The sequence below is a fragment of the Narcine bancroftii genome, chromosome 4, assembly GCF_036971445.1.
Source record: "Narcine bancroftii isolate sNarBan1 chromosome 4, sNarBan1.hap1, whole genome shotgun sequence".
Lineage (NCBI taxonomy): Eukaryota > Metazoa > Chordata > Chondrichthyes > Torpediniformes > Narcinidae > Narcine > Narcine bancroftii.
In genome coordinates, this window is record NC_091472.1 from 103,807,829 (window position 1) to 103,820,683 (window position 12,855).

Sequence of the window (12,855 nt, forward strand, 5' to 3'; positions counted from 1 at the left end):
TCCCTTGCAACCGCTGCAATCGTGTCTGCCTGTCCCGCATCGGACTGGTCAGCCACAAACGAGCCTGCAGCTGACGTGGACTTTTTACCCCCTCCATAAATCTTCGTCCGCGAAGCCAAGCCAAAGAGTATGCCAGTCTTAGCCAAAAAGCATTTAATGCTTGATATACTAAATATTGAAAGACAATAAGAAAGTTTTAATTTTTTAATACAAGTTAAGACAATTACAGACCTACTGTTCATGCAGGTCTTTTAGAAACAGACTTTTCTGGCTTTTTTATTTGTAAAATCTTTCAAAATAGTTTCAAAGTCAATAGTTTTAGTAATGTTATTTTCTATAGATAGCATCGCCAAATTGTTTAGTCTCTCTTGTGAAACTGTTGACTGTAAGTATGTTTTAATCAGTTTTAGTTTTGAAAAATTTCTTTCCCCCGATGTGTCTGTTACGGGCATTGTTAAGTAAATCCTCAAAGCAATAAAAACATTAGGAAATGCTGTGAATTGATTGTTTACTACCAGGTATTCAAACAGAGCTTGAGGCTTAAAGACACTGAAGGGAAGAAAAGTTTTCAGTGCTTCAAGTTCTTTGGCCAACAGATAACCATCCACGTCTTTAGTTGTTTCAGTAACTACCCCTCCATCAGTGCTCTGTTTTAGTATGGAATCAGTTAAAGCTGCTTCAGGGTCTGCTGTGTGTTTCCTTATTTCCGCCTTTTGTAAGCTCTGAAAGTTATTTAAAAATCCTAATAATTTTACATGGCTTTTAAGCTGCTTAAATCTAGACTCTAAAGATTGAATAGCTTTGTCTAGCACTAAGCTGAAGCACTGAACTCTGTGCTTCTTTTGGATCATCTAAAGCTTGATCTTTTGCCTCATATGAAAACATTCTCTTCCTTCTACATAGTTTTTTTTCTTGAAATTGTCTAAACTCCAATGGTAATTCAACAGCTTCAGCCAATTCATTTGCGTCTATTAGGACATCATTAAAACCGCCCTCTCTATAAATTCTTAGCCATAATAGTTTTTCAAATGACTCCATTAGGAGTGATGGTAAATAGTACCCTCAAGGCTGATACTCAGGTAGATAGATGGTGTGGTGAAGAAGGCATTTGGAATGTTGGCCTTCATAAATCGGAGTATTGAATTCAAGAGTAAGGAGGTTATGATGAAATTGTTCAAGGCATTGGTGAGGCCAAATTTGGAGTACTGTGTACAGTTTTGGTCACCAAATTATAGGAAAGATATAAACAAAATAGAGAGAGTGCAGAGAAGGTTCACGAGAATGTTGACAGGATTTCAGGGTCTGAGTTACAGGGAAAGGTTGTGCAGACTGGGGCTTTTTTCTCTGGAGCGTAGAAGATTCAGAGGGGACTTGATAGAGGTGTTTAAGATTTTAAAAGGGACAGACAGAGTAAATGTGGATAGGCTTTTTCAATTAAGAAAGGGGGAGATTCAAACTAGAGGACATGGTTTAAGATTGAAGGGGGAAAATTATAAGGGGAACATGAGGGGAAATTTCTTTACGCAGAGGGTGGTGGGGATGTGGAATGAGCTTCCGGCAGACGTGGTCGAGGCGGGATCATTGGTTACATTTAAGGAAAGACTGGATCGTTACATGGATAGGAGGGGACTAGAGGGGTATGGACCGGGTGCTGGTCAGTGGGACTAGGAGGGTAGGGATTTGCTACGGCATGGACTAGTAGGGCCGAACTGGCCTGTTCTGTGCTGTAAGTGGTTATATGGTTATATGCCTTCATCAATGTCCTTTGTTTCACCTTGTAGTTCCTTGCTTACATAGTTAACTTTAAAAAGTACTTCATGCCAAAATATCAAAGAAACTAAAAATTTGTAGTCTTTTATCTGGTTTGTTAAAGATTCAGCTTCTGCTTTTACCTTGGGCTCATCTGTTATCTCTGATATTTCCACGTGCATCATATACTTCTCCAACCTGATAACGAATAGCTTTAACACTATCAATCCAACACTCCCACCTTGTGTTGCTCAAGGGTTTCACTGATAACCCGGGTACATGTTTGTTAAAAACTGCTCACCTCTTAGTTGATGCTGAGAACAATATGTAGATCCTTGGCAAGATCCCAAAAAATGTAATAGCATCTGGACAACACTTGGCTACATCTCTGAGTAAAAGGTCATAATTGTGACATGCACAGAGTACAAAGAAAGCTCTTGAATTATCCTTCAACAGTCGTGCTTGTACTCTAGATGTGTGATCTTTCATGTTGCTGCCGTTGTCATGGCCTTGGCCTCGAATATCTTTCACCTCTAAATTTAATTCCTTCGGTGTGTTTAATAATGTTTTATATAAATCTTCTCCTGTGCTACTTTCAACCTGCATAAACTTTATGAAATGTTCATAAACACCTGATGGAGCCAAGTTACCATCAGACACATACCTGATCGTTAGAGACATTTGCTCTTGTTGACTTATATCCGGTGTTCAGTCTAAAATTACGCATTTCAGTATCTCATTCAAAACAACTGTAGCCATAATGTCTAGAACTTCATTCTGAGTATCTTTTCCTAAATAGTGATTATGAATTTTGTGGTTTTTGACTTTTTGCAAATGTTCTTCAAGAACAGGGTCAAACTTTCCAAACAGCTCAACAAGACCTAAAGAGCTTCAATTCTGTACACTCTAATTACCAACTTTTTCCTCTGTTCCTCTAAATGCTAGATTTCTCTCAGCAAGAAACTGTGCTATTGCTACTAGCCTTTTGAATACTTGCTGCCAGTACTTTGCACATTCATTGACAATTATTTCAAGTTCTTTGTCAATTGTCTGTCCACTACAAAGTCTTTGGTGTAACTCCCAGAAACTCCATGTGGCTTCCAAACGGTTTTTAGAATTTTCATGCTCACACAATCTTGTATGAAGATTAGACCAGTTGTTGAATCCACTTGTTGATAATGCACTGGTTGTGTTCTTACTTAAAAGTTTACAATAAAAACAATAAATTCTATCAGCAGACTGAGAGTATATAATCCAAGGTCTTTCAACACACTCCCCATTTGAAAGTTTCCTCTTACAGTGAAACTTTGAAAATCACAATCATTTTCATTTCGTGGAAAGTTGTTCACTGGAATAGGAGGACCTTTCATTGTTAAATAATCTCTTACATTTTGATTTATGTATGTTGGCCAGTTGACTGGGTCATCATAAATGTTAATTACAACTGTACTCATGGATGATCCATCATTGCGTGATGTTTGGGCTTGGTCTTTTTCAGCTTTAAGTGGACTTCCCACTTTGACATTGTCTTCTGGTGCATTGAGATCGCCTTCAATTTGATTCACAGCTGCGTCATCCTTTTCTAACTTGTTATCAATTTCATCATTGTGTTCATCAACTGTAATTGTACTCAAGGCTGTATTGTCATTTTCTGAATTGTTTTTGTTTTCTTCATCCTCAATACATGGGCGCTTCAAAGATGGAGTGACAAGGAATTTTGTGATGGCACCTCTATGTTTTTCATTTTCAGCTACCTTAGCCTTGGCCAGTGCTCGTTTCTGGTTGCCGCTTAAATACTTACACCCTTTGTCTCTATCTCTGCTTGTGCTTGCCATGTAAAATGACATATAAATTTTAAGCTGCTAATTCTCTGGGCTATATTTTTAAGGTAAAAAAAGGTAAAAGTATATTTTAAAATGTTTAGACTTAAAATTACACAAAAAACTTGACGTTAGCAATTTGTTATAAAATTGGACTCGACATCTCTGATAACATGTCTACGTTGTTCCAACAGTGGAAGAATGTTGTCATCGTCGTTGGGACAACGCAAGAAACCAAGGTCAATCCCTTGTCATTTTGCTCATTAGCTTTTCGTTGTTCCAACGTCAGCTGCTGACCTTGGAACAACGCACCCAACTCTCAACTTGTGAACGTCACTGAACAGCAAAACATGCGACCAATTCTGGATTTGTTGAATGACAACTTCGAATAAGGTAAGAATTGCCTTTTTTTTAGTAATAGTTAGGTTAGGTTATGTTAGTTAAGGTTACATTCCAGAACGGGGGGGGCGACGCACTTTAATTTTGCCATTTTTTTAGCTGATTTTCTAGTCAAATGTCTAGCATTAGTTTGTCGCTAGATATTTGGCTAGAGAATTGGTGGAAAAACTGATGCGTGTAATGGATGAAATTCGCTCCCGAAGAAAACAATTTCCGCATGGTCAAGCTAAACTGCACCTGTTCCAAATCACCAAAAACATGCTTTTGGTGATTTGGAACAGGTGCAGTTTAGCTTGACCATGCGGAAATTGTTTTCTTCGGGAGCGAATTTCATCCATTACACGCATCAGTTTTTCCAAAAGCCCTGGCAGTGCAATAGCATAGTTAATAACAGTTGCCTAGTACTATTTTGATACTAAATCAAACCACTGCAAAATTATGTAACAATGACAGAGACAGCCTTGCTAAGAATATCTAGATCTTGTAAAGATGAATAACCCCAAGATGTACAGTACATGCCCCAATAGCTGAATAACCTTGTAAACCAGCTTGTAAAAATGTTGACTATAACCCCCACAGTGACCTAGCCTAGTAAAGATCAACTTAAACTAACCTAACTTCAGGCTTATTCATCTTTACAAGGCCCGAATATCCTCACCAATTCCATCTACAATTACTAACATTGTCAGAAATCCTACGCTTTGGCCTAGGCTATTTACATTCAGGGTAACTGCTTAAGCCCATATTAAAGTATAAGTTCTCTTATTGATGAGCCTATAGCCTGTTTTGATCTTGATAATAATAAGAGATGCTTCATCAGCTACGGAATACATCTATCTTACTGGGTCAAATGAATACGAAACATGAAATTTTTGGCTAGGGAGACAAAAGAGACCTATAGCCAGTTGTTTAATCGAAGACATATTTCCTAAAAGTATTTCACTGAGATAATACGATCAATTAAGGGCAATAACTTCACAATTTCACTGACAAATCCCTCAGTTTATAAGGCCTATAGTGTTATTTTCTTACCAGTTTAAATGAAGTCCGTCACAGTGTTCTCTGCTCAAGGCCTGGGCTCAAACATGGCGCGGGGCCCAATTTGATCAAATCGGTCAAATAGGCTTAAAACCGGCCCTGTTTTGATTGTTGGCCAGAAGTTAAATGAGTCAGTGTATAAGATCTCTGTGAAATTCCACCAAGCAGTGTTGCACTCAGCAAAATGTAATAAAGTAGCATTCCCACAGTATTGGACTGAGGAATTTGACAATACAGTAATTCTGCATTACAGCACCAAAGAGATTAAAAGTACATTTCTGTAACCCTGAACTACAGCCTGAGTGTAAAGCATTCTCATAACCTATGCCATCTACAAGTTTGTCAACACTACAGTTGTTGGCAGAATCACAGATGTAATAAAGTAGCATTCCCACAGTATTGGACTGAGGAATTTGACAGTGCAGTAATTCTGCATTACAGCACCAAAGAGATTAAAAGTACATTTCTGTAACCCTGAACCTACAGCCTGAGTGTAAAGCATTCTCATAACCTATGTCATCTACAAGTTTGTCAACACCACAGTTCAATCAACCTATGCTGATTATCAATGCAACTGTGAAGAGATATTGCACTTGACAGCAAGCCATCCCTGTAGTGCTGCACTGGAGAGTGACGATGCAGCACTCCCAAACTGTTGCTAATTCCGAGATGTTGCTGAAACCAAAAAGGGGAATCCTGGAAATGCTCAGCGCATCAGGCAGTGTCTGTGGAGATCATTAACATTATATTCAGATCATCTTGCAATAGAACCAGACAGTTCTGTCACCAACGGAAATAGCAAGATGCTCAAGATTCTAAATTTATTACCAAGTCCTATGGATGCTGTGTGACCCGCTGAGTTTATCCAGTATATGCATTTCACCAAATGTTGCAGGGGGCCTATGATTCATTGTCTGAAAGAATAGTAGAGGCAGAACCTCTCATCGGATTTAATGACTATTTGAAGAACTAGGACAACAGGGTTAGAGCCCTGCAGCACGAATGTCAAATAGGATTAGAGAGGAGAGCCCATTTCCAAATTACAGACACAGGAAGGACGAATGGCTACCTCCTACATTACAAACTTTGTTAAATTCTCGAATCTTTTAATGTAGTAGTGCGTCTATAGATTATGTCACTACATTGGACTTTGCCACCCTCCTGTTGGCGTTGGACTGCAGTGTTAGCAGTGGGGCCAATCCCGCCGCATGACACTGAATGACGAGAAGGCGACAGCTTTCCTGCATTGCATGCGGTGGACAATCCGGCACTCCCACCGTGCTGCAGGGATTAACGGAGCGGCACGACCCTTCTGCGAGTGCACACTGGACAGAGGGGTCAGAGGTGAAGGAACCCCGTGGGGCTTCAATGCAAGTTATCCCGGACCGTCGCGCGAGTTCGCGGCCGGGCCTCGCGGATTTCACACACCTTAAAAACAGGACCGTGCCTCGCGACCTCTCATTCCCCCGCGCGCACCTGGCGCCTCCGCACGCACGCACGCACGCACGCCCGCCAAACGGCGGCTGGCTGGCACCTTCCTGGGCGTCGTCACTTCCTGCGTCTCGGCCCACCCATTACGCCGTGCGGAAGATGGCGCTGAGGAGAATCGCGGGAGAAGCGCCCTCGGCAGAAACAGAGGAGGGGGAGGATGAAGAGAGAGGGGTTCGGTCGGAGGTACCCGACTCACTCTCGGGAAAGTACACTGGGTGTGTAAGGGAGAGTGCACGGGACAAGAGTTGACGGCGGGTTCTGTACTGCAATGAGCATGCGCGCTGTTGCAACAGGTCTCAGAGACCATCCGAAAAATTAATCTCAGCATGAAAGTAGCAGTAGCACATTCCCGATTAATTCCCATAGAAAATTAATTTTCACACTAGCAAATTGTATTGTCAGGCTCTTCGGCCTGCCATGTCCATGCTGACCATCAAGCTGGAGGGACTCGGTGGGTCAGGCAGCAGTCTGGTCAGTCAATATTTCGAAACTGAACCCTTTATCACGAAGATCTGTAGGCACCGTGGTTGAAGTGTTAAAAAAAATAACTGCTGGAGAAATTCAGCTGGTCAAACAGTGTCCTTTGCAATCAGAATTTATTGTCATGAAATTCGGTGCTTTGCGGCAGCATCACAGTTCTACATTCATTTTATACCATCTTACTACATCACTATAAGAAAAAAAATAATAATAGTGCTTGAGGGTAAGACAGTGTCTTTGGTTCATAAAATAATTGATTATTCAAGAATCTGATGGCAGCGTGGAAGAAGTTGTCCTTGTGCCGTATTTGGGCTCTTGTATCTTTTTCCCGATGGTAGCAAATTGAAGAGGACATGACCTGGGTCGTGGGGGTCTTTGAAGATAGAGGCTGCTTTCTAAAGACACTCCTGTAGATGTGTTTGATGGAGTGAGGTCTGGTGCCTGTGATGTCACAGTCTGAGTTAACAACCCTCTGGTTTATTCTTGTCTTGAGAGTTGACGCCTCCATACCAGGCTGTGATGCAACCGGTCAGAATACTCACCATGGTACACCTGTAGAAGTTCACAAGAGTCTCCAGTGACACACAAATGCCTAACAAAGTATACCCACTGGTATGCCTTTTTTGTGATTGCATCAACATGATGCCTCCAGAACAGATCCTCGGAGATATTGACACCCAGAAATTTGAAGCTCTTGAACCTTTCAGTTACTGAGCCCTCAATGAGGACTGGGTCTGTCTCCCTCCTTTACACCGCCTCATTGCCATCTGTGATTCTGCCAACAATTGTGGTGTTGACAAACTTGTAGATGGCATTTTGGAATTGTGCCTGGCGACACAGTGATGGGTTTATAGCGAGTAAAGCAGTAAGTTGAGCACTCATCCTTGGGGTGCGCCTATGTTGATAATCAGTGAGGATGAGACATTGTTTCCAATTTGTACTGACTGGTCTTCCGATGAGAAAGTCAAGGATCCAGATTCAGTGGGGGGGGGAGGGTGGGGGGGGGAGGGTGGGAGGGGGGCTACAGAGGCCTAGAGTTTGTAGCTTTTCGATCAATACTGAGGGAATAATGGTATTGAATGGTGAGCTGTAGTTGATGAAGAGCAATCTTATGTATGAATTATTGTTCTCGAGCTGCGTGGCGGGCCAATGATATTGCATCTGCTGTGGAGCGATTGTGACGATAGGTGAACTTCAGTAGGTCAAGATCTTTATTTAGGTACATGTTAATTCTGGTCATGACCAGTCTCTTGAAGCATTTCATCACAGTAGAAGTTAGTTCTACTGGGTGGAAGTTGTTGAGGCAACTTGGATACTGGGATGATTGATATCGCCAATGAGATTCTTTGTGATTGAGAAAAGTAATTTATCTCTCCTTGTACTTTTTAACCCGTACCACCTTTGATATAGTTGACCAAATCCTCTCATCTGTTAATTAGCTTAATGGTACTGTAATGGATTGGTTGTATTTGCTATATAATCGTGACCAGAAATTCATTTGCAATGATTTTTCAGTAGCTCTCTGATGGGATCCTGCTGGGTCTTGCTCTGTGCTTTTAGACGGGCCAGATTAAAGAGCTTTCCATCGCTTCTTGTGTGCCGATGTGCTCCATCCTCTGAATCCTGAAATGCACGTGACAGCAGCAGGAAGAAGAAGATGGAAAATAGTGTTGGCACTAAGAATCTTAAATGGTTCAGAGGTGGATCCATCGAAGCTGACTGTGCCTTTCATGTTGATGTGAAAAGAAGCGATAATGCTGAGCAGCTTTGGAGGGCAGACGATCTTCCCAAGCAGCTGGAACAGTCCATACCTGCTCATGTGGTCGAAAGCCTTGGTGAGGTCTATGAAGCTGATGTATAAGGGCATCTGCTGTTCCCGGCATTTCTCGTGGATTTGGTGGACTGCGAAGCTTATCACCCTGAAGCCGCACTGAGATTAGGGGTAGATGCAATCAGTGAAGGTTTATGGTCAGACTAGGACCTTTCCCATGCATATCCTGAGGTACCTTGGCCTCTTTCCAGCACAGAGCGACTCCAGCAACAATGGGTTCCTGCACTTGACGTCTGGGGGTATGGAACCTTCACCGGGCGCTTTCCTGCTCTCCAAAGCGTCGATTGCTTTGCTCAATTCTTCCACGGTGGGTTGTGCATCTAGTTCCACCAATACTGGCAAGTCTTCATTGGTGTCCAGGGCTTCTTGAGAAATGGTGTTTTCTCTGGAGTAGAGTTCTAGGTAGTGTTCAACCCATGTCCCATCTACTTTTCCTGATTAATGATGATTTCCCCTGTCTTGGTCTTCAGTGGGGCTGACTGCTTCGTTGGTACTCCAGTGGCTTGCTTGATGTGCTCATACGTGCCTCTGGTGTTTTGGTGTTGTGTGCAGTTATAGCTAGTAGTCGTTGGCACAGCTGTTTGCTAGGCCTTGCTGTCAGCAGCTCTTAATGCCCGCAGATTCCTCTGGCTGGGGTTGTGCTTTTAATTGGTCAGCACAGTCTTTTTTGCTTCAGTCACTGGCTCCAACTCAGTGATGCTTGCCTCAACCAGTCAGTGTTCTGCTCCTTCTTACCATAAGTTGTTACTGCAAAGGGAGGTCCTGATTTGGTTCCTGGGATGAGTAGCTCAATAAATTCTAAATTTTTTCTCAGGATACGTTGGTGCTGACTTTTGGCCACGGCCCTTCTGTTTGGGCAATGGTGGAGCTGCTTAGCCTTGAACTTCACTCTGGAGATGATCAAGGAGTGATCTGTGCCACAGTCAGCATTGTGGTCTGCTCTGGTGTTGGCGATGCTGTTCAGTGAATCAGGTCTGATGATGACCAGGTCCAGCTGGTGTCAGTGTTTTGACCTGGGGTGTCCCCATGATGCTTTGTGGCACGCCTTTTTCCGGAAGAAGGTGTTGGTGACACGTTGACGTAGCAGCAAAACTCCAGGAATCTCTGTCCATTTTCATTCATCTCCATGCCTTGATGGCCAAGATTCATGGTCTGCACTGACTCTTGCATTCATGTCACTCAGGAGGGAATGCTATTGACCTTGACACCAAATGACTTGTAGAATTGGTCCTTGGCTTCGGCTACTGAGGAGAGTGTGAGGGCGTAGACACAGGTGATGTTTACAGGTCCCCGTGTGGTGGAGAGACGCAGACTGATGATTTGCTCTGTATCATTTGCTGGAGGCTCGACCATATGGAGCAGTGCATTTCTTACAGCGAAGGCTAGAATGTGTGCTCTCTGGACTCAGTACTCTTTCCTTGCCAAAGGAAAATTTCATCTTTTACGGTATGTTGTCTGGGAGTCTGGTCTCCTGCAAGGCTGCTGTGTCCACTTTTAGACTGTGTAGTTCAAGGTCAATAACCACTGTCTTACGGACATCATCGGTGCTTTGAGGTCATCCATCAATCCTAGGTGCATAGTTCTCACGTTCCAGCTTGTGATTTGAAGAGCTGGAGTCTTCATTTTCTTTTGTGGTTTGGTGTAAGTTTGGTAATCTAATTGTCAAGCCCTGAGACTCTTAAGCTCCAGACACCCACTGAAGCCAGCAGATCATGGTGGGTCAGCACCTTATTGGTCGAAGGCTTCTTGGCTTAAGGCAGACGGTAGCTGATCAGTGGGATGCAGTGGCCCCTCCCACCAATGAAGACAACCCGTGGGTCCAACTCTATGCCTGTTGACTCAGGATTTATAACTCGTAATTGCAGTCTTCTGTGTTGTACTCTTACTGCATAGTGAGACTGGAGTGACCACTCTAGGGCACATGTCAGGGCAAAGTGTAAGGAGGCCTTGAGCTGCCCAGACAACATGACCCCCCTCTCAACCTCATCGTCAGAGTCCAAAGGAGTGCAGGGCATCACATTTGGGGATGACTTGATTGCAGCAGCTGCCAGAAGGATGACCAACTAGGCAATGGCCTATTGTTCCATAGCTGGTGGTTGAGAGCTTGCAGTATATGGTATATATAATATCTATCTGCATTTCTATCCATTCAAAAACACTTAAAAACACTCAAATCCATTTGTAAACACTCTAGTACTGCAGCCTCGCAGCTGACAACCCTCTCTCCCAGCGCCACCACTGCAATCTTCTCTCACTGTAGCTGCAACCCTCTCTCCTCCACCACAACCGCTGGTAACCGTCACCACCCAGACACTGCCGCAACTCCTTCTCCTCCAGTCTCGCTGCTGGCAATCCCCTCCCCTCCAGTCTCACTGCTGGGAAACCCCCCCCCCCATCCAGTCTCACCGCAACCCCCTCCCCTCCAGTCTTGCCGCCGGCAAACCCCTCTCCCAGTCTCATTGCAACCCCAACTCCTCCAATCATGCTGCTGGCAACCCCCCCCCCCCCTCCACTGATGCCGCAATCCCCTCTTCAGTCTTGCCGCTGGCAACCCCCTCTCTTCCAGTCTTTCTGCCAGCATCCCCCTCCCTTCCAGTGACACTGCAACCCACTCTCCTCCAACTCCGTGCAACCCCCTCCCTTCCAGTGACACTGAAACCCACTCTCCTCCAACTCCGTGCAACCCCCTCCCTTCCAGTGACACTGCAACCCACTCTCCTCCAACTCCGTGCAACCCCCTCCCCTCCAGTGACACTGCAACCCACTCTCCTCCAACTCCGTGCAACCCCCTCCCTTCCAGTGACACTGCAACCCACTCTCCTCCAACTCCGTGCAACCCCCTCCCTTCCAGTGACACTGCAACCCACTCTCCAACTCCGTGCAACCCCCTCCCTTCCAGTGACACTGCAACCCACTCTCCTCCAACTCCGTGCAACCCCCTCCCTTCCAGTGAAACTGCAACCCACTCTCCTCCAACTCTGTGCAACCCCCTCCCTTCGAGTCTTGCCTCCGCAGCCCCCTCGCCTCCAGACTTACCGCCAGCAACCCCTTCCCCTCCAGCGCCGTCGCTGCAACACCTCCAGTCTCGCCGCTGCAACCCCCATCCCCTGCAGCCTCACTGCCACAGCCCCACCCCTGCAGCCTTGCCACCGGCTGATTTAATAAAGGTGTACAAAATTATGACAGCAGTTCCAGCAGTGCCACCATTTTTTTAAAAGACTATTTTAAAGAATTTTGTTCATCTTTACAACTTCAGCAGGGATGATTTTGGTGCCAACTGTACAAATTGAATTCTCAAATTCATCTGAGGAAAGAAAAAAAAGAAAACAGTTATTTTTGAAAAAAAGATTTGTAGGTGGAATTCTTGGAAAATGTCCATCATTATGAGAAATAATGGATTTGCCTGCTTCTTACAAAGAAAATTTGTGACCTTCCATTATTGTATTCTGTATTTGCGTTCTCAGTTGACATCCAGCTAAATGTCATCATATGCTTCCAATACATTTGTGTTCTCTCATTTTTAAGACTGACCAAGTTAAAAATGCATCTTGTAATTGTCATTGGGAACCCTGTCTTTAGATTTTCTATTGACTATTTTCCTGTACAGCAAAAACATTTTTTTTGCAAATTTTTTCTGTCGTACTTTGCTACTGACAGTTTTGTGAATAAAAACAATTAGGCACCAAAGTGGTAAGCACAACACCTTTACAGCGTCTGGGATTGGGGTTCGAATCCTGCGCTGTCCATAAGGAGTTTGTATGTTCTCCCTGTGTCTGCATGGTTTTTCCCCAGGAGCTTCAGTTTCCTCCCACTGTTTGAAACATGCCGGGTGCTTGGGTTCATTGGGTGCAAATTGGGCAGCATGGTCTCATGGGCCAAAATGGCCTGTTAACGTGCTGTATGTCTAAATTAAAATTTAAAAAAAAGATTTTTTTCACCTATTGCCTATTAATGCAATGAAATTTAATCCCAATTTTAATAAGTCTTTTCCTGTTGGAATTTACTCATCCCTTTGGTGTTAGACTGATCAAGAACATTCAAGTATTG

At 43.8% G+C, this 12,855-nt stretch overlaps 2 protein-coding genes across 15 annotated transcripts in view; one reads left to right on the forward strand and one right to left on the reverse strand.

Annotated features, from left to right (window-relative positions):
- rmnd1 (required for meiotic nuclear division 1 homolog) overlaps nt 1-6,671 on the reverse strand; it is a 115,955-nt gene extending 109,284 nt beyond the window's left edge. For 3 of the 4 annotated variants that reach the window (XM_069932283.1, XM_069932281.1, XM_069932280.1), the window contains exon 1: nt 6,435-6,671. The gene's annotated coding sequence lies outside the window, so the exon portion shown is untranslated. Of the gene's footprint in view, nt 1-5,000; nt 5,097-6,434 lie in introns of those variants that run through there. The other variant, XM_069932282.1, reaches the window with a different exon arrangement.
- The window catches only part of armt1 (acidic residue methyltransferase 1), a 167,068-nt gene that overhangs the window by 133,275 nt on the left and 20,938 nt on the right, over nt 1-12,855 (forward strand). For 5 of the 11 annotated variants that reach the window (XM_069932289.1, XM_069932290.1, XM_069932291.1 and 2 more), the window contains one exon: nt 3,764-3,962. Coding sequence is in view for 3 of the 11 variants with exons in the window: in XM_069932287.1 (XP_069788388.1) it covers nt 6,597-6,712 (116 nt within the window). In the remaining 8 variants the exon portion in view is untranslated. Of the gene's footprint in view, nt 1-3,763; nt 3,963-6,331; nt 6,351-6,550; nt 6,713-12,855 lie in introns of those variants that run through there. The other 6 variants (XM_069932287.1, XM_069932288.1, XM_069932296.1 and 3 more) reach the window with 5 other exon arrangements.